This window comes from Oncorhynchus masou, chromosome 18, assembly GCF_036934945.1.
Source record: "Oncorhynchus masou masou isolate Uvic2021 chromosome 18, UVic_Omas_1.1, whole genome shotgun sequence".
NCBI lineage: Eukaryota > Metazoa > Chordata > Actinopteri > Salmoniformes > Salmonidae > Oncorhynchus > Oncorhynchus masou.
Window position 1 is genome coordinate 78,664,159 of NC_088229.1, and position 22,148 is coordinate 78,686,306.

Consider the following 22,148-nt stretch of genomic DNA (forward strand, 5'->3'; position numbering starts at 1 on the left):
ATTAACTCATTAAGAACAGTTACCCACTATATTACAGTGAGTAGGTTAACTCATTAAGAACAGCTACCCACTATATTACAGTGAGTAGGTTAACTCATTAACTCATTAAGAACAGCTACCCACTATATTACAGTGAGTAGGTTAACTCATTAACTCATTAAGAACAGCTACCCACTATATTACAGTGAGTAGGTTAACTCATTAAGAACAGTTACCCACTATATTACAGTGAGTAGGTTAACTCATTAACTCATTAAGAACAGCTACCCACTATATTACAGAGTTAGTAGGTTAACTCATTAAGAACAGCTACCTAGTCTACTATATTACAGAGTTAGTAGGTTAACTCATTAAGAACAGCTACCCACTATATTACAGAGTTAGAAGGTTAACTCATTAAGAACAGTTACCTAGTCTACTATATTACAGTGAGTAGGTTAACTCATTAACTCATTAAGAACAGCTACCCACTATATTACAGTGAGTAGGTTAACTCATTAACTCATTAAGAACAGTTACCCACTATATTACAGTGAGTAGGTTAACTCATTAAGAACAGCTACCCACTATATTACAGTGAGTAGGTTAACTCATTAAGAACAGCTACCCACTATATTACAGAGTTAGTAGGTTAACTCATTAACTCATTAAGAACAGTTAACTAGTCTACTATATTCTAATATTAACTCATTAAGAACAGTTACCTAGTCTACTATATTCTAACATTAACTCATTAAGAACAGTTACCCAGTATATTACAGTGAGTAGGTTAACTCATTAACTCATTAAGAACAGTTACCCACTATATTACAGTGAGTAGGTTAACTCATTAAGAACAGTTACCCACTATATTACAGTGAGTAGGTTAACTCATTAACTCATTAAGAACAGTTACCCACTATATTACAGAGTTAGTAGGTTAACTCATTAACTCATTAAGAACAGCTACCCACTATATTACAGAGTTAGTAGGTTAACTCATTAACTCATTAAGAACAGCTACCCACTATATTACAGAGTTAGTAGGTTAACTCATTAACTCATTAAGAACAGCTACCCACTATATTACAGAGTTAGTAGGTTAACTCATTAACTCATTAAGAACAGTTAACTAGTCTACTATATTCTAATATTAACTCATTAAGAACAGTTACCTAGTCTACTATATTATAATATGAACTCATTAAGAACAGTTACCTAGTCTACTATATTACAGAGTGAGTAGGTTAACTCATTAAGAACAGCTACCTAGTCTACTATATTACAGAGTGAGTAGGTTAACTCATTAAGAACAGTTACCTAGTCTACTATATTATAATATGAACTCATTAAGAACAGTTACCTAGTCTACTATATTACAGAGTGAGTAGGTTAACTCATTAAGAACAGCTACCCACTACATTACAGAGTGAGTAGGTTAACTCATTAAGAACAGTTACCTAGTCTACTATATTATAATATTAACTCATTAAGAACAGTTACCCACTACATTACAGTGAGTAGGTTAACTCATTAAGAACAGTTACCCACTATATTACAGTGAGTAGGTTTACTCATTAACTCATTAAGAACAGCTACCCACTATATTACAGAGTTAACTCATTAACTCATTAAGAACAGTTACCCACTATATTACAGAGTTAGTAGGTTAACTCATTAACTCATTAAGAACAGTTACCTAGTCTACTATATTATAATATTAACTCATTAAGAACAGTTACCTAGTCTACTATATTACAGAGTTAGTAGGTTAACTCATTAAGAACAGCTACCCACTATATTACAGTGAGTAGGTTAACTCATTAAGAACAGTTACCTAGTCTACTATATTATAATATTAACTCATTAAGAACAGTTACCTAGTCTACTATATTATAATATGAACTCATTAAGAACAGTTACCTAGTCTACTATATTACAGAGTTAGTAGGTTAACTCATTAAGAACAGCTACCCACTATATTACAGTGAGTAGGTTAACTCATTAAGAACAGCTACCCACTATATTACAGTGAGTAGGTTAACTCATTAACTCATTAAGAACAGTTACCCACTATATTACAGTGAGTAGGTTAACTCATTAACTCATTAAGAACAGCTACCCACTATATTACAGTGAGTAGGTTAACTCATTAAGAACAGCTACCCACTATATTACAGTGAGTAGGTTAACTCATTAACTCATTAAGAACAGTTACCCACTATATTACAGTGAGTAGGTTAACTCATTAAGAACAGTTACCCACTATATTACAGAGTTAGTAGGTTAACTCATTAACTCATTAAGAACAGTTACCCACTATATTACAGTGAGTAGGTTAACTCATTAACTCATTAAGAACAGCTACCCACTATATTACAGTGAGTAGGTTAACTCATTAACTCATTAAGAACAGTTACCCACTATATTACAGTGAGTAGGTTAACTCATTAACTCATTAAGAACAGCTACCCACTATATTACAGTGAGTAGGTTAACTCATTAACTCATTAAGAACAGTTACCCACTATATTACAGTGAGTAGGTTAACTCATTAACTCATTAAGAACAGTTACCCACTATATTACAGTGAGTAGGTTAACTCATTAACTCATTAAGAACAGCTACCCAGTCTACTATATTACAATATTAACTCATTAAGAACAGTTACCTAGTCGACTATATTACAATATTAACTCATTAAGAACAGTTACTTAGTCCACTATATTACAGAGTTAGTAGGTTAACTCATTAAGAACAGTTACCTAGTCCACTATATTACAGAGTTAGTAGGTTAACTCATTAAGAACAGTTACCCAGTCCACTGTATTACAGAGTTAGTAGGTTAACTCATTAAGAACAGTTACCTAGTCCACTATATTACAGAGTTAGTAGGTTAACTCATTAAGAACAGTTACCTAGTCTACTATATTATAATAATAACTCATTAAGAACAGTTACCTAGTCTACTATATTATAATATTAACTCATTAAGAACAGTTACCTAGTCTACTATATTACAGAGTTAGTAGGTTAACTCATTAAGAACAGTTACCTAGTCTACTATATTATAATATTAACTCATTAAGAACAGTTACCTAGTCTACTATATTATAATATTAACTCATTAAGAACAGTTACCTAGTCCACTATATTACAGAGTTAGTAGGTTAACTCATTAAGAACAGTTACCTAGTCTACTATATTATAATATTAACTCATTAAGAACAGTTACCTAGTCCACTATATTACAGAGTTAGTAGGTTAACTCATTAAGAACAGTTACCTAGTCTACTATATTATAATATTAACTCATTAAGAACAGTTACCTAGTCCACTATATAATATTAACTCATTAAGAACAGTTACCTAGTCTACTATATTATAATATTAACTCATTAAGAACAGTTACCTAGTCTACTATATTATAATATTAACTCATTAAGAACAGTTACCCAGTCTACTATATTATAATATTAACTCATTAAGAACAGTTACCTAGTCTACTATATTATAATATTAACTCATTAAGAACAGTTACCTAGTCTACTATATTACAGAGTTAGTAGGTTAACTCATTAAGAACAGTTACCTAGTCTACTATATTACAGAGTTAGTAGGTTAACTCATTAAGAACAGTTACCTAGTCTACTATATTACAGAGTTAGTAGGTTAACTCATTAACTCATTAAGAACAGCTACCCACTATATTACAGAGTTAGTAGGTTAACTCATTAAGAACAGTTACCTAGTCTACTATATTATAATATTAACTCATTAAGAACAGTTACCTAGTCCACTATATTACAGAGTTAGTAGGTTAACTCATTAACTCATTAAGAACAGCTACCCACTATATTACAGAGTTAGTAGGTTAACTCATTAAGAACAGTTACCTAGTCCACTATATTATAATATTAACTCATTAAGAACAGTTACCTAGTCCACTATATTATAATATTAACTCATTAAGAACAGTTACCTAGTCTACTATATTATAATATTAACTCATTAAGAACAGTTACCTAGTCTACTATATTATAATATTAACTCCTTAAGAAGAGTTACCTAGTCTACTATATTACAGAGTTAGTAGGTTAACTCATTAAGAACAGTTACCTAGTATATTATAATATTAACTCATTAAGAACAGTTACCTAGTCCACTATATAATATTAACTCATTAAGAACAGTTACCTAGTCTACTATATTATAATATTAACTCATTAAGAACAGTTACCTAGTCTACTATATTATAATATTAACTCATTAAGAACAGTTACCTAGTCTACTATATTACAATATTAACTCATTAAGAACAGTTACCTAGTCTACTATATTACAATATTAACTCATTAAGAACAGTTACCTAGTCTACTATATTACAATAGTAACTCATTATATTTCACTTCTTCAACGTTACTGCAGAATGTACATTTCTGTCTAAATAGACAAAAGTCATTATTTTTCATGAGACGGCCATAAACAATAACTATTAATGCTGGATAGTTCTAGAATAAGTTCAGGAGTATTCAACTCCTTCGTTATGACAAGCCTAAACAAGTTCAAGAATATTGCTAAATAAGTCAGATAATACGTTGCATGGACTGTGTGCAATAATAGTGTTTCTTAAGGACGACCTCATCTCTGTGTCCCACACAAACAATTATCTGTAAGGGCCCTTAGTCGGGCAGTGAATCTCAAACAGAGATCCAACCACAAAGACCAGGGAGAGAGGTTCTACAATGCCTCGCAAACAAGGTTACCTATTGGGTAAAAAATAAAGCTGACATTGAATATCCCTTTGAGCATGGTTAAGTTATTATTTGGATGGTGAAGTTATTTGGATGGTGTATCAATACACCCAGTCACTGCAAAGATACAGGCATCCTTCCTAACTCAGTTGGCAGAGAGGAAGGAAACTGCTCAGGCATGTCACCATGAGACCAAAGGTGAATTTAAAACAGTTAGAGTGTAATATAGTATGAAACAAAGATAAATTATATAAAAATGCCTGTCAAAAGCTTTGGACCACCTTAAATACAATTTTGGCAAAAAAGGCAAACTCAGCTCCATCATTTAATAAATTAGATGGCTCCTTCATCACAAAACCCATTGATATCGCCAACTACTTTAATAATTATTTAACCTTCTCCTTCACCCAAACCTCCGCGCTTCTCCTTCACCCAAACCTCCGCGCTTCTCCTTCACCCAAACCTCCCGCGCTTCTCCTTCACCCAAACCTCCCGCGCTTCTCCTTCACCCAAACCTCCCGCGCGTCTCCTTCACCCAAACCTCCCGCGCGTCTCCTTCACCCAAACCTCCCGCGCTTCTCCTTCACCCAAACCTCCCGCGCGTCTCCTTCACCCAAACCTCCCGCGCTTCTCCTTCACCCAAACCTCCGCGCTTCTCCTTCACCCAAACCTCCGCGCTTCTCCTTCACCCAAACCTCCGCGCTTCTCCTTCACCCAAACCTCCGCGCTTCTCCTTCACCCAAACCTCCGCGCTTCTCCTTCACCCAAACCTCCGCGCTTCTCCTTCACCCAAACCTCCGCGCTTCTCCTTCACCCAAACCTCCCGCTTCTCCTTCACCCAAACCTCCGCGCTTCTCCTTCACCCAAACCTCCGCGCTTCTCCTTCACCCAAACCTCCGCGCTTCTCCTTCACCCAAACCTCCGCGCTTCTCCTTCACCCAAACCTCCGCGCTTCAAACCCAGATAGCGGATGTTCTGAAAGGGTTGCAAAATCTGGACCCCTACAAATCAGCCAGGCTAGACAATCTGGACCCCTACAAATCAGCCCGGCTAGACAATCTGGACCCCTACAAATCAGCCCGGCTAGACAATCTGGACCCCTACAAATCAGCCGGGCTAGACAATCTGGACCGCTACAAATCAGCCGGGCTAGACAATCTGGACCTCTACAAATCAGCCGGGCTAGACAATCTGGACCGCTACAAATCAGCCGGGCTAGACAATCTGGACCGCTACAAATCAGCCGGGCTAGACAATCTGGACCTCTACAAATCAGCCGGGCTAGACAATCTGGACCTCTACAAATCAGCCGGGCTAGACAATCTGGACCCCTACAAATCAGCCCGGCTAGACAATCTGGACCCCTACAAATCAGCCGGGCTAGACAATCTGGACCCCTACAAATCAGCCGGGCTAGACAATCTGGACCGCTACAAATCAGCCGGGCTAGACAATCTGGACCCCTACAAATCAGCCGGGCTAGACAATCTGGACCCCTACAAATCAGCCGGGCTAGACAATCTGGACCCCTACAAATCAGCCGGGCTAGACAATCTGGACCCCTACAAATCAGCCGGGCTAGACAATCTGGACCCCTACAAATCAGCCGGGCTAGACAATCTGGACCCCTACAAATCAGCCGGGCTAGACAATCTGGACCCCTACAAATCAGCCGGGCTAGACAATCTGGACCCCTACAAATCAGCCGGGCTAGACAATCTGGACCCCTACAAATCAGCCGGGCTAGACAATCTGGACCCCTACAAATCAGCCGGGCTAGACAATCTGGACCCCTACAAATCAGCCGGGCTAGACAATCTGGACCCCTACAAATCAGCCGGGCTAGACAATCTGGACCCCTACAAATCAGCCGGGCTAGACAATCTGGACCCCTACAAATCAGCCGGGCTAGACAATCTGGACCGCTACAAATCAGCCGGGCTAGACAATCTGGACCGCTACAAATCAGCCGGGCTAGACAATCTGGACCCCTATAAATCAGCCGGGCTAGACAATCTGGACCCCTATAAATCAGCCGGGCTAGACAATCTGGACCCCTATAAATCAGCCGGGCTAGACAATCTCGACCATCTCTTTCTAAAATGATCTTCAGAAGATGTTGCAATCCCTATTACAAGCCTCTCTTTGGTGTCGTATGAGATTCCCATAGATTGGAAAGCAGCTGCGGTAAATCCCCTCTTCAAAGGGTGAGACACTCTTGACCGAAACTGCAACAGACCTAAATCTATACGACACTGCCTTTCTAAGGTCTTTGAAAGCCAAGTTAACAAACAGATTACCGAACATTTAGAATCTCACCGTACCTTCTCCGCTATGCAATCTGGTTTCAGAGCTGGTCATGAAAAAACAGGGGAAAAAGTATTTAAATAAGCATTCGGGTGTCAATTCGTTAGAAGGCGAACAGAAGACAGTCCTCTCCTCCTCAATAGCCTCCTTGTTGGCGACAAAGCACAAGTGTTCACTACTGACGAAGAGTTTTGATATCTGAATCATTGTCAGAGGACAAAAACATGCACACATTGAAAAACATCATGCTACTTATCCTTTATCTAGAAAATGTATTGCACAACTAACTTAATTAGTTTTTATCACTTTAAACATTTATTTTGGTATCCAACCCTGTAAACGCATGGAAGAGGACAGAGGGCACAGGAGCTGATCAAATCTAATAGAGGAGAGGACCCAGTGCCAAGCAGCAACAGAGTATTAACGTGAGGGAATGATACTGTATTACCTAGTGAACTGCCTTGGACTTGGGCCAAAAAGCGCTACGGGCTCTAGTCAAAAGTAGTCCCACTCCCTCGCCTGACCACTCGTCCCCCTCCCTCGCCTGACCACTCGTCCCCCTCCCTCGCCTGACCACTCGTCCCCCTCCCTCGCCTGACCACTCGTCCCCCTCCTCGCCTGACCACTCGTCCCCCTCCCTCGCCTGACCACTCGTCCCCCTCCTCGCCTGACCACTCGTCCCCCTCCCTCGCCTGACCACTCGTCCCCCTCCCTCGCCTGACCACTCGTCCCCCTCCCTCGCCTGACCACTCGTCCCCCTCCCTCGCCTGACCACTCGTCCCCCTCCCTCGCCTGACCACTCGTCCCCCTCCCTCGCCTGACCACTCGTCCCCCTCAATAGCCTGACCACTCGTCCCCCTCAATAGCCTGACCACTCGTCCCCCTCAATAGCCTGACCACTAGTCCCTCTCAATAGCCTGACCACTAGTCCCTCTCAATAGCCTGACCATTAGTCCCCCTCCCTAAGCCTGACCACTAGTCCCCCTCCCTAAGCCTGACCACTAGTCCCTCTCCCTAAGCCTGACCACTAGTCCCCCTCCCTAAGCCTGACCACTAGTCCCCCTCCCTAAGCCTGACCACTAGTCCCTCTCCCTAAGCCTGACCACTAGTCCCTCTCCCTAAGCCTGACCACTAGTCCCTCTCCCTAAGCCTGACCACTAGTCCCTCTCCCTAAGCCTGACCACTAGTCCCTCTCCCTAAGCCTGACCACTAGTCCCTCTCCCTAAGCCTGACCGCTAGTCCCTCTCCCTAAGCCTGACCACTAGTCCCTCTCCCTAGCCTGACCACTAGTCCCACTACCTAGCGTGAAAACCAGTCTCCTCCACTAGTTAGTTAATTCGTTAGTCGCCCTCCACACAGAGCCCTTGCTCCTCTCTCCCCAGACAAAACTCACCCTCTCAGCCTTGTCCTCCTGGGGTTCGGGACTGGAGCAGACCTCGGCCAGGGCCACACGGAGCAGTAAGTCAAACAGGGGCACAGCCAGATCAGAGTTCACGACCCCAGAGTGGGACAGCTGATCCCTGACCTCTAACAGGGTCTCCTCCACTGACTGGAGCTGTAGGGGGAAGGTAGATAGATAAATCTCTTTTGATTCAAGCTAAATTATCCATCCATCCATCTGTCCATCTACCAATCTAGTTTCATATTTCAAAGTTAATTCGCCACATGCATACAACAGGTATACAACGGTAGAGTGAAATTCTTACTTGATGACCTGCCGAACAAATCTAAACCTAGAAGAACAGATGTACACAGAAGGGCCTGATCAATATGGGGGCCTGGTCGATATGGGGGCCTGGTCGATATGGGCCTGAATTCCAATTGGAACCCTATTCCCTCGATAGTGCACTGCTTTTGACTAGGGCCCTATAGAACCCTATTCCCTTGATATGGCCCTGGTCAAAAGTAGTGGTACTAGGCCTAGGTACCCAGAATGGTACTAGGTACCCAGAATGGTACTAGGTACCCAGAATGGTACTAGGTACCCAGAATGGTACTAGGTCTAGGTACCCAGAATGGTTCTAGGTACCTGGAATGAAAGCTCAGGTTCGATCCTCTGCAGGCCTGAGTTAGCGCTGTGCAGGCAGATCGCAAGCAGGGCCTCCAGCATTCTGATGCTCTGTAGAGGCCACTCTTCCTCCAGCCTCCTGGAAGGATCCTTCTGGGACCCCTTACCCTCTCCCTGCCCACCCTGGCCTGGGCTCACAGCTTCAGCTGGGTGCTGGCCTGGATCCTCCACTCCCAGGGTGGTGGTTGAACCTTTTAAAAAGAATGTCAAAAAGCTGTCTGAAGACTGAACCGTAGAACACTTTTCATGTCTGTTTCTATGTAATGCAGGGGTTCTTAAACTGTTTCAGCCCCGCACCCAAATTAGAAATGCGGTGTTTTCCTGGGAGCCAAGTTCATGAAACCATGCTTCCTTTTGGGGGCCCTAAGCGAGATTTGGTTGGATTAATATTTCTCTCTGCCTCTTGACGGCAAAGAATTTTAAAAGTACATTTCCTGCAACTGTTCAACATTTAGCAATGGAGCAGAGAGAAAATCTGTTTTTCATAAATTACAACGTTAAGTAATTCTACCCATTTTGCCATGGGGTGGAGAGAAATCTTTGTAGTTTTAAAGATAATTTCCTACAATTCTACACATATTGCCATGCTTATGCCATGTTATCATGATAACTGAGTGAGAGTGACTAACAAAACCAATGGGGTTTGGGCCCGCCATGATTACTACAAGTTTAGCTAGCTAGACTAATTTACCAATCCCAAAATTGTTATCTGGTTAATTGAGTGACGGTCAGCAACTGAAATAAGAGGGAAAAACGTGCTTTTATTTTGAAATTGCAACGGGTGTGTTCTCCTATTCTAACGCACAACGGTAAATTGACCCCGACCGAGTTCCACTTTTTCATACATATACAGTACCAGTCAAAGGTTTGGACTACTACTACTCATTCCAGGGTTTTTCTTTATTTATTACTTTGTTCTACATTGTAGAATAATAGTGAAGACATCAAAACTTAACCAGCACTGTTACCACAGCATTCTGCAGCCATACACCATCCCATCTGGTTAGCGCTTAGTGGGACTATCATATGTTTTTCAACAGGACAATGACCCAACACACAACCAGGCTGTGTAAGGGCTATTTGACCAAGAAGGAGAGTGATGGAGTGCTGCATCAGATGACCTGGCCTCCACAATCACCCGTCCTCAACCCAATTGAGATGGTTTGAGATGAGATGGACCGCAGAGTGAAGGAAAAGCTGCCAACAAGTGCTCAGCATGTGGGAACTCTTTCAAGACTGTTGGAAAAGCATTCCAGGTGAAGCTGGTTGAGAGAATGCCAAGAGTGTGCAAAGTTGTCATCAAGGCAAAGGGTGGCTACTTTGAAGAATCTCAAATATATTTATTTTGATTTGTTTAACATTTTTTTGGTTAATACATGATTCCATGTGTTATTTAATAGTGTTGATGTCTTCACTATTATTCTACAATGTAGAACAAAGTAAAAAATAAAGAAAAATCCAGGAATGAGTAGAAACGTTTACATGTGCATTTCTTTATTTTTCCCTGACATGACGACCCCCCCGTTAACACGGCCGCGACCCCCCCGTTAACACGGCCGCGACCCCCGTTAACACGGACGCGACCCCCCCCGTTAACACGGCCGCGACCCCCGTTAACACGGCCGCGACCCCCCCCCCTTAACACTGAGAAAGCCTGACGTTATGTAGTGCACCACGAAGGGACCTCAACGGAAACGTCCTTGACTTGGTGGCATCCCAGTTCTAAAACGTATTGTGTATTTGTATAAAACGTATTGTGTATTTGTATTTTTTATATTGTCAAATAAAAACCCAATCAATCAAACCTGTCTGAACTGGGGTTGGTATAGAGGTTGGTGACGGGACAGTGGCAGAGGAGGAGTCAGGGTGAGTGTTGTCCTGCCCATCACTCTTCTTCTTGGCCTTGCCATCCGTGGTGCGAGAGGTGAGGTTTTGGATGAGCATGGTCATGAGGCGGGAACAGACATCTAGTCCCCCCAGCCGGTAGAACTGTCTCTGGAACACGGGACTCGCCAGGTAGATCCAGCGACACACCGACCACACGTCAGCAGCACGCCGCCCCTGTTCAAAGATGACATTCATTATTTAAAAGATTATTAGTTCAGATTTGTTTAAATATATAATCCCTCTGGTAAATGACAAAACATTTATAAAATGTAAATGATATGTATAGTATACACTTAGATACTTGATATTAATTAGGGCTGGCAAAGTGAACGCGTGACATATCAAATTGCTTTGACGCTGTTGATCGCGTCTATTTCATCACTGGAACCTTTAAGCATTCGACCGTTTTATGAACACAGCTGCAGTCAACGCCCCAGTCAACGCCCCAGTCAACGCCCCAGTCAACGCCCCAGTCAACGCCCCAGTCAACGCCCCAGTCAACGCCCCAGTCAACGCCCCAGTCAACGCCCCAGTCAACGCCCCAGTCAACGCCGCAGTCAACGCCGCAGTCAACGCTCGGGCCTTTACATATCTGAAGATTGTGTGGCTGTAGTCAAAGTTATGCCCAATATTACTGGAGATACAGACACACAGATGCCTTCAGAAGAATTCACACTCTTGTTTTGTTGCGTTACAAAGTGGGATTAAAATGGATTTCATCTTTTTTTTGACAATGATCTACACAAAATACTCTAATGTCAAAGAGGAAGACAAATGTCTTACAAATGTCTGAATTCATAAAAAATAAAACAATAATAAATACTGTGTATACAAAACATTAAGAACAGTCGCTCTTTCCATGAAATAGACAGCTATGATCACTTGTTAAATCCACTTCAACCAGTGTAGATGAAGGGGAGGAGACAGGTTAAAGAAGGATTTTTAAGCCTTGAGACAATTGAGACATGGATTGTGTATGTTTGCCATTGAGGGTGAATGGGCGAGACAAAACATTGCCTTTGAACAGGGTAGTAGGTGCCAGGAGCATCGGTTTGTGTCAAGAACTGCAATGCTGCTGGGTTTTCAAAGCTCAACAGTTTCCTGTGTGTATCAAGAATGGTCCACCACCCAAAGGACATCAAGCCAACTGGACACAACTGTGGGAAGCATTAGAGTCAACATGGGCCGGCATCTCTATGGAACGACACCTTGCAGAGTCCATGCCCCGACAAACTGAGTCGAGGGGGGGGGGGTGTACCTCAATATTAGGAAGGTGTTCCTAATGTTTGGTCCACTCAGTGTATCTTGATTAGATAAGTATTCAGCCCCATGAGTCAAAACATTAGAATCACCTTCAGCAGCGATTACAGTTGTGAGTCTTTCTGGGTAAGGCTCGGAGAGCTGTGAGTCTTTCTGGGTAAGGCTCGAAGAGCTGTGAGTCTTTCTGGGTAAGGCTCGAAGAGCTGTGAGTCTTTCTGGGTAAGGCTCGAAGAGCTGTGAGTCTTTCTGGGTAAGGCTCGAAGAGCTGTGAGTCTTTCTGGGTAAGGCTCGAAGAGCTGTGAGTCTTTCTGGGTAAGGCTCGAAGAGCTGTGAGTCTTTCTGGGTAAGGCTCGAAGAGCTGTGAGTCTTTCTGGGTAAGGCTCGAAGAGCTGTGAGTCTTTCTGGGTAAGGCTCGAAGAGCTGTGAGTCTTTCTGGGTAAGGCTCGAAGAGCTGTGAGTCTTTCTGGGTAAGGCTCGAAGAGCTGTGAGTCTTTCTGGGTAAGGCTCGAAGAGCTGTGGGTCTTTCTGGGTAAGGCTCGAAGAGCTGTGAGTCTATCTGGGTAAGGCTCTAAGAGCTGTGGGTCTTTCTGGGTAAGGCTCTAAGAGCTGGGAGTCTTTCTGGGTAAGTCACACCTTTATTATTCAACATTTACCCATTATTCTTTTCAAAATTACAAATTGGTTGTTGATCATCGCTAGACGATGATCAAATCAGACGATGATCAGATTTCCAAACAGATTTTAGTCAAATCTGTAACTCTGCCACTCAGGAACATTCAATGTTTTCCAAGTAAGCAACTCCAGTGTATATTTGGCGTTGTGTTTTAGGTCATTGTCCTGCTGAAAGGTGATTTCATCTCAGTGTCTGGTGGAAAGGAAACTAAACCAGGTTTTCCTCTAGGATGTTGCCTGTGTTTAGCTCCATTCTGTTTCTTTTCTATCCTGAACAACTCCCCAGTCCTTAATGATTACAAGCATACCCATAACATGATGCAGCCACCACTATGTTTGAAAATATGGGGAGTGGTACTCAGTAATGTGTTGTATTGGATTTACCTCAAACATAATACTTTGTATTCAGGACATAAGTTATTGGATTTGCCCCAAACATACAATGTTGTATTGAGGACAAAAAGTGAATTGCTTAGTATTAGTTTAGTGCCTTGTTGCAAACAGAATGCAAGTTAGTATTGTGGAGTAACTTGTTGTTCCATCCTCAGTTCTCCTGTCACAGACATGAAACTGTTTTAAAGTCACCATTGGCCTCATGGTGAAACCCCTGAGCAGTTTCCTTCCTCTCCGGCAACTGTGTTAGGAAGGATGCTTGTATCTTTGTATTGACTGGATGCATTTATACACCATCCAAAAGTGTAATGAATAACTTCACCATGCTCAAAGGGATGGTCAATGTGTGCTTTCTTCTTTTCTACCCATCTACCAATAGGTGCCCTTCAGAGTGAGTCCATGCAACTTATTATTGGACTTATTTACTCCTGAACGTATTTATACCATAACAAAGGGGTTAAATACTTAAACTCAAGTCATTTCAGTTTTTAATTTTTAATTAATTTGTTTTAAAAAATGGAAAAAGCATAATTCCACTTTGACATAATGGGATATTGTATGAATGCCAGTGACCAAACATCTCAATGTAATCCGTGTGTAACACAACAAAATGTGGTAGAAAGTCCAGGGGTGTGAATACTGGCTAAAGGCACTGTGTGGTCTTTCTTTCTGCCCCGGATTGGTGCGCTTGTTGCGGGCCGCTTTAAAACTACTCACAAGCCCCAATTCTGGTTGTTATCGAGCTAGCTAGCAACCTGATAACTTGACCACTGACTAGGATATGCACACATTAGGATGGTAGAACTGAACAGAAATAAGCTTCTCAAAGAGATGCTTCAAAGGCAGGCTGCATATGCAAACTGGGGTTTGTATGATTGTGTGTGTGAGAGAATGTGTGTTTCAAGTTTTAGAGTCAAATGCACTAGTACATTGAAATACCTTTCAAGCTCTCTCCCAACAATGCAGTAATCAATACCATAGTGTGTGTGTATATGCTTGAGAGAGAAGAGAAGAAGAGAGATTCATTCCAGGTTACTACCTCATGAAGCTGGTTGAGAGAATATCAAGAGAGTGCAAAGCTGTCCTCAAGGCAAAGGGTGGCTATTTGAAGAATCTCAAACATAAAATATAGGTTGATTTGTTTAACGCGTTTTTGGTTACTACATGACGCCATATGTGTTTTTCATAGTTTTGATGACTTTACTATTATTCTACAAGGTAGAAAATAGTCAAAATAAAGAAATCATTTGAATGAGTCGGTGTTCTAAAACTTTTGAACTGTGGTGTAGATCATTTTGTGTTTCCGTCTCTTACAATCAAAGCCTGTAACAATGTACTGCTTCTTAAATGGAAAAATCTTTATGGACCAACTTGAGCAAATTAAAACATTTGAATTGCGATTAACTAATGCAATTTACTCAAATAATAATTGTAATTGTTTGACAGCCCTAACATTAACACATTAAACATTGTGCGATCAATCAAAAATAATGCTAAGTTAAAAACACAACACCTGTTCCTTGGAGGGCAGGGCCACGCTGTCAGGTGACAGGCAGGGGAGTCTCCCTCCCAGAGGCTCTGAAGCCGTACTGTCGTACCCTGACGTATCCTCCGAGTCGTTGACCGAGTCCCGGTCCGAGTCGGCCTCCTTGCTGACGCAGAGGAACGCCACACACAGGAAGAGGTTGATGGTGTTCAGATGGGTCTCTCCCCGGCCCCTCCCCCTTCCTGCCCCTTGACCAATCCGGCTCCTTGGGCGCGCCTCTTTTAGACACTCGTAGAACTTAGACAGGCTCTGTGGGCCCCCCTCTCCTATGGGACCTGCGGTACTTCCGGCCCCACGGGACCCCAGCTCCTCAGCCAGGCCGAGCGTGGCCTCGGCATGCTCCTGGTCCGGGTCCTGGTGCTCCACTCCAACTCCAAGTATTAACGTCTCAAACACCTTGAGGGCCCAGGCCCGGGTCTGGTCCAGGTAGATGAGCTCAGTCACCTGGTTCAGACCATTACAGGACAGGAAAAGGTTCCTGATCACCCTGAAAGGGAGGAACACATCACTTTAATATTTAACTGAAGGAAGAGAAGGGTCCATTTAAAGTCTGGCTGCAGACCGGAGCAACCTTCTACAATCAGTCTGCATTTAAAGTCTGGTTGCAGACCGGAGCAACCTTCTACAATCAGTCTGTATTTAAAGTCTGGCTGCAGACCGGAGCAACCTTCTACAATCAGTCTGCATTTAAAGTCTGGCTGCAGACCGGAGCAACCTTCTACAATCAGTCTGCATTTAAAGTCTGGCTGCAGACCGGAGCAACCTTCTACAATCAGTCTGTATTTAAAGTCTGGCTGCAGACCGGAGCAGACTTCTACAATCAGTCTGTATTTAAAGTCTGGCTGCAGACCGGAGCAACCTTCTACAATCAGTCTGTATTTAAAGTCTGGCTGCAGCCTTCTACAATCAGTCTGCATTTAAAGTCTGGCTGCAACCTTCTACAATCAGTCTGTATTTAAAGTCTGGCTGCAACCTTCTACAATCAGTCTGCATTTAAAGTCTGGCTGCAGCCTTCTACAATCAGTCTGCATTTAAAGTCTGGCTGCAACCTTCTACAATCAGTCTGTATTTAAAGTCTGGCTACAACCTTCTACAATCAGTCTGCATTTAAAGTCTGGCTGCAACCTTCTACAATCAGTCTGCATTTAAAGTCTGGCTGCAACCTTCTACAATCAGTCTGTATTTAAAGTCTGGCTGCAGCCTTCTACAATCAGTCTGCATTTAAAGTCTGGCTGCAACCTTCTACAATCAGTCTGCATTTAAAGTCTGGCTGCAACCTTCTACAATCAGTCTGCATTTAAAGTCTGGCTGCAACCTTCTACAATCAGTCTGCATTTAAAGTCTGGCTGCAACCTTCTACAATCAGTCTGTATTTAAAGTCTGGCTGCAACCTTCTACAATCAGTCTGTATTTAAAGTCTGGCTGCAACCTTCTACAATCAGTCTGCATTTAAAGTCTGGCTGCAGACCGGAGCAGACTTCTACAATCAGTCTGCATTTAAAGTCTGGCTGCAACCTTCTACAATCAGTCTGTATTTAAAGTCTGGCTGCAACCTTCTACAATCAGTCTGTATTTAAAGTCTGGCTGCAACCTTCTACAATCAGTCTGTATTTAAAGTCTGGCTGCAAACTTCTACAATCAGTCTGTATTTAAAGTCTGGCTGCAAACTTCTACAATCAGTCTGTATTTAAAGTCTGGCTGCAACCTTCTACAATCAGTCTGCATTTAAAGTCTGGCTGCAGACCGGAGCAACCTTCTACAATCAGTCTGCATTTAAAGTCTGGCTGCAGACCGGAGCAACCTTCTACAATCAGTCTGTATTTAAAGTCTGGCTGCAACCTTCTACAATCAGTCTGCATTTAAAGTCTGGCTGCAAGCCTTCTACAATCAGTCTGCATTTAAAGTCTGGCTGCAGACCGGAGCAACCTTCTACAATCAGTCTGTATTTAAAGTCTGGCTGCAGACCGGAGCAGACTTCTACAATCAGTCTGCATTTAAAGTCTGGCTGCAGACCGGAGCAACCTTCTACAATCAGTCTGTATTTAAAGTCTGGCTGCAACCTTCTACAGTCAGTCTGTATTTAAAGTCTGGCTGCAGACTTCTACAATCAGTCTGTATTTAAAGTCTGGCTGCAGACCGGTATTTAAAGTCTGGCTGCAGACCGGAGCTACAATTAAAGAACCTTCTACAATCAGTCTGTATTTAAAGTCTGGCTGCAGACCGGAGCAACCTTCTACAATCAGTCTGTATTTAAAGTCTGGCTGCAGCAACCTTCTACAATCAGTCTGTATTTAAAGTCTGGCTGCAGCGGAGCAACCTTCTACAATCAGTCTGTATTTAAAGTCTGGCTGCAACCTTCTACAATCAGTCTGTATTTAAAGTCTGGCTGCAGACCGGAGCAACCTTCTACAATCAGTCTGTATTTAAAGTCTGGCTGCAACCTTCTACAATCAGTCTGTATTTAAAGTCTGGCTGCAGACCTGGCTGAGCAACCTTCTACAATCAGTCTGCATTTAAAGTCTGGCTGCAACCTTCTGTATTTAAACAATCAGTCTGTATTTAAAGTCTGGCTTGCAACCTTCTACAATCAGTCTGTATTTAAAGTCTGGCTGCAACCTTCTACAATCAGTCTGCATTTAAAGTCTGGCTGCAACCTTCTACAATCAGTCTGTATTTAAAGTCTGGCTGCAGACCGGAGCAACCTTCTACAATCAGTCTGTATTTAAAGTCTGGCTGCAACCTTCTACAATCAGTCTGTATTTAAAGTCTGGTTGCAACCTTCTACAATCAGTCTGCATTTAAAGTCTGGCTGCAGACCGGAGCAACCTTCTACAATCAGTCTGTATTTAAAGTCTGGCTGCAACCTTCTACAATCAGTCTGTATTTAAAGTCTGCAACCTTCTACAATCAGTCTGCATTTAAAGTCTGGCTGCAGACCGGAGCAACCTTCTACAATCAGTCTGCATTTAAAGTCTGGCTGCAACCTTCTACAATCAGTCTGTATTTAAAGTCTGGCTGCAAGCCTGGCTGCAGACCGGAGCAACCTTCTACCTGTATTTAAAGTCTGGCTGCAGACTCTACAATACAATCAGTCTGCATTTAAAGTCTGGCTGCAGACCGGAGCAGACCTTATACAATCAGTCTGCATTTAAAGTCTGGCTGCAACCTTCTACAATCAGTCTGTATTTAAAGCCTGGCTGCAACCTTCTACAATCAGTCTGCATTTAAAGTCTGGCTGCAGACCGGAGCAACCTTCTACAATCAGTCTGCATTTAAAGTCTGGCTGCAGACCGGAGCAACCTTCTACAATCAGTCTGCATTTAAAGTCTGGCTGCAACCTTCTACAATCAGTCTGTATTTAAAGTCTGGCTACAGACCTTCTACAATCAGTCTGCATTTAAAGTCTGGCTGCAACCTTCTACAATCAGTCTGGCTGCAACCTTCTACAATTTAAAGTCTGGCTGCAACCTTCTACAATCAGTCTGCATTTAAAGTCTGGCTGCAACCTTCTACAATCAGTCTGCATTTAAAGTCTGGCTGCAACCTTCTACAATCAGTCTGCATTTAAAGTCTGGCTGCAGACCGGAGCAGACTTCTACAATCAAGTCTGTATTCAGAATATACAGTTGAAGTCAGAAGTTTACATATACCTTAGCCAACTACATTTAAACTCAGTTTTTCACAATTCCTGACATTTAATCCAGGTAAAAATTCCCTGTCTTAGGTCAGTTAGGATCACCACTTTATTTTAAGAATGTGAAATGTCAGAATAATAGTAGAGAATGATTTATTTCAGCTTTTATTTCTTTCATCACATTCCCAGTGGGTCAGAAGTTCACATGCTACCAAATACCAATTGAGTGTATTGCCTTTAAATTGTTTAGCTTGGGTCAAATGTTTCAGGTAGCCTTCCACAAGCTTCCCACAATAAGTTGGGTGAATTTTGGCCCATTCCTCCTGACAGAGCTGGTGTAACTGAGTCAGGTTTGTAGGCCTCCTTGCTTGCATACACTTTTTCAGTTCTGCCCACAAATTTTCTATAGGATTGAAGTCAGGGCTTTGTGATGGCCACTCCAACAGCTTGATTTTGTTGTCATTAAGCCATTTTGCCACAAATTTGGAAGAATGCTTGGGGTCATTGTCCATTTGGAAGACCCATTTGCGACCAAGCTTTAACTTCCTGACTGATGTCTTGAGATGTTGCTTCAATATATCCACATACTTTTCCTGCCTCATGATGCCATCTATTTTGTAAAGTGCACCAGTCCCTCCTGCAGTAAAGCACCCCCACAACATGATGCTGCCACCCCCGTGCTTCACGGTTGGGATGGGTGTTCTTCGGCTTGCAAGCCTCCCCCATTTTCCTCCAAACATAACGATGGTCAATATGGCCAAACAGTTTTGTTTTGTTGCATCAGACCAGAGGACATTTCTCCAAAAAGTATCATATTTTGTCCTCATGTGCAGTTGCAAACCGTAGTCTGGCTTTTTTTATGGCTGTTTTGGAGCAGTGGCTTCTTCCTTGGTGAGCGGCCTTTCAGGTTATGTCGATATAGGACTCGTTTTACTGTGGATATAGATACTTTTGTACCTGTTTCCTCCAGCATTTTCACAAGGTCTTTTGCTGTTGTCCTGGGATTGATCTGCACATTTCACATCAAAGTACGTTAATCTCTAGGAGACAGAACACGTCTCCTTCCAGAGTGGTATGACGGCTGCGTGGTCCCATGGTGTTTATACTTGCGTACTATTGTTTGTACAGATGAACGTGGTACCTTCAGGCAATTGGAAATTGCTCCCAAGGATGAACCAGACTTGTGGAGGTCTACAATTTTGTCTCCACCAGACTTGTGGAGGTCTTGGATGATTTCTTTCGATTTTCCCATGATGTCAAGCAAAGAGGCACTGAGTTTGAAGGTCGGCCTTGAAATAATTGGAGGTGTACCTGTGGATGTGACTCAAATTATGTCAATTAGCCTATCAGAAGCTTCTAAAGCCATGACAATTTTCCAAGCTATTTAAAGGCAGTCTGTTTCATTGGCCCCCAAAAAAAACGCACTGTTTCATTGCCCCCCCAAAACGATGTTTCATTGAAAATCATTCAACTGTGAACTCCCACCCCCCCCCCCAAAACACAATGTTTCATTGATCCCCCCACTCTTCAATTTTTTAGGTTAAGGCCAAGGCTGATAAATCTGCCATGACAGATTTTCACTGGCGTCGCCTCTATCTATTAGCCGTCAAATCCTCCAATGACCTTTATAAGGAATTTAGGAAACAAGGACAAAAGGAAGGATTTGACGGCTAGGAACATTTACAGACACAGCCAGAAGGAATGGGAGGAGAAGGGGCCAGGAGGGAGGGACGGGAGGAGAAGGGAGGGACGGGAGGAGAAGGGGCCAGGAGGGAGGGACGGGAGGAGAAGGGAGGGACGGGAGGAGAAGGGAGCAGGAGGGAGGGACGGGAGGAGAAGGGAGCAGGAGGGAGGGACGGGAGGAGAAGGGAGCAGGAGGGAGGGACGGGAGGAGAAGGGGCCAGGAGGGAGGGACGGGAGGAGAAGGGGCCAGGAGGGAGGGACGGGAGGAGAAGGGGCCAGGAGGGAGGGACGGGGGAGGAGAAGGGGCCAGGAGGGAGGGACGGGAGGAGAAGGGGCCAGGAGGGAGGGACGGGAGGAGAAGGGGCCAGGAGAGAGGGACGGGAGGAGAAGGGGCCAGGAGAGAGGGACAAGAGAGAGGGACAAGAGAGAGGGACAAGAGAGAGGGACAAGAGAGAGGGACGGGAGGAGAAGGGGACGGGAGGAGAAGGGGACGGGAGGAGAAGGGGACGGGAGGAGAAGGGGACGGGAGGAGAAGGGGACGGGAGGAGAAGGGGACGGGAGGAGAAGGGGACGGGAGGAGAAGGGGACGGGAGGAGAAGGGGACGGGAGGAGAAGGGGACGGGAGGAGAAGGGGACGGGAGGAGAAGGGGACGGGAGGAGAAGGGGACGGGAGTAGAAGGGGACGGGAGTAGAAGGGGACGGGAGTAGAAGGGGACGGGAGGAGAAGGGGACAAGAGAGAGGGACAAGAGAGAGGGACAAGAGAGAGGGACGGGAGGAGAAGGGGGCAGGAGAGAGGGACGGGAGGAGAAGGGGGCAGGAGAGAGGGACGGGAGGGGAAGGGGGCAGGACAGAGGGATGGAAGGCGGCGTAGACAGAAAGCTGTCAGACTGGAGGGGGGGACAAGACAGAGAAGTAAAGAAGGTAAAGACACCACCGTCCTCACCTGGACTTGAGCAGGGTTGGGAGTGTCTGCAGGTAGACCAGTAGCACCTCTACAGGTAGACATTGGACATGGTAGGAGCACACCTGGCTACACGATGTAGACACACCCAGTTGTTGGGCGTGATGCACTAGTTCCACCCCCCTCTGCAGTACAGGGTTGAAGATGTGTGTGTAGAGCTGCCATTGGACCACAGTGTTCCCTCTCAACATCAGGTGACACATGTGTCCCGCGACCTGTTGGCTGAGTGCCTGGTCCTCCCCGAACACCAGCCCCTGATACGCCTCCAGGGCCTCCCACTTCCACAGCATGTCCTCTGCTCCCCCTCCGCTGGGGAGGATACCATGGGAACGGTAGCTCAAAGTGGGGGACGACACTCCGACCTCCCCCTGCTGGAGCGTCTCCTCCAGGCCCGGCAGCTGACTGCTGTCCAGAGTACAGATGTTACAGGAGGCTAGCTTAGCTTTCTCAGAGGGCTGGCCGCCGCCTAACTGATCCAGGATCAGCCGGGAGAGGACAGAGAGGATGTGGGACTGGTAGGAGCGGAGCCCTGGGGCCTGGAAGGCGTGGAGGAGAGGGCCGACTACAGACCGAGGATCCATACAGCAGCAGATCCCCACAGCCTGGACCCCAGCTAGGACCTGGAGCACCGCTGGCCCACTGGAGGACAGGCGCTGGAGCAGACGGAGACACTGGTGGGCACAGGCTGCCAGGCAACAGCACCTCTCTGGGTAACGCACCACGCCATCCAACCCCTCCTTCCCCTCGGACTCTGTCTCTTCGAAGGGGTTACGGCGGGCGGCCTGTTTAAAAGCAGAGACGGGGAGTCCGGAGAGGTCGCGGTGATGATGCAGGAAGTGAGAGTATTCACAGCGGCGGTGGCGACGGCGGGCGCAGACGGACTGGTGCAGTTGCTCTGACTTAGCGGTCTTCACGGCGCTGATGATCTTTAGGACCCCGGAGATCAGTCCTTTTAGACGATCTGCTGCCTCACCCCCCACCTGAGTTGGAACATAACCGAAAT

At 44.3% G+C, this 22,148-nt stretch overlaps 1 protein-coding gene across 1 annotated transcript in view; it reads right to left on the reverse strand.

Moving 5' to 3' along the window:
* lyst (lysosomal trafficking regulator) overlaps nt 1-22,148 on the reverse strand; it is a gene marked incomplete at its 3' end in the record, with an annotated part of 204,258 nt that overhangs the window by 111,989 nt on the left and 70,121 nt on the right. Inside the window, 5 exon segments of the mRNA XM_064924533.1 lie at nt 8,434-8,595; nt 9,070-9,299; nt 10,914-11,169; nt 14,834-15,353; nt 21,128-22,125. Of these exon segments, the coding sequence (XP_064780605.1) occupies nt 8,434-8,595; nt 9,070-9,299; nt 10,914-11,169; nt 14,834-15,353; nt 21,128-22,125 (2,166 nt within the window).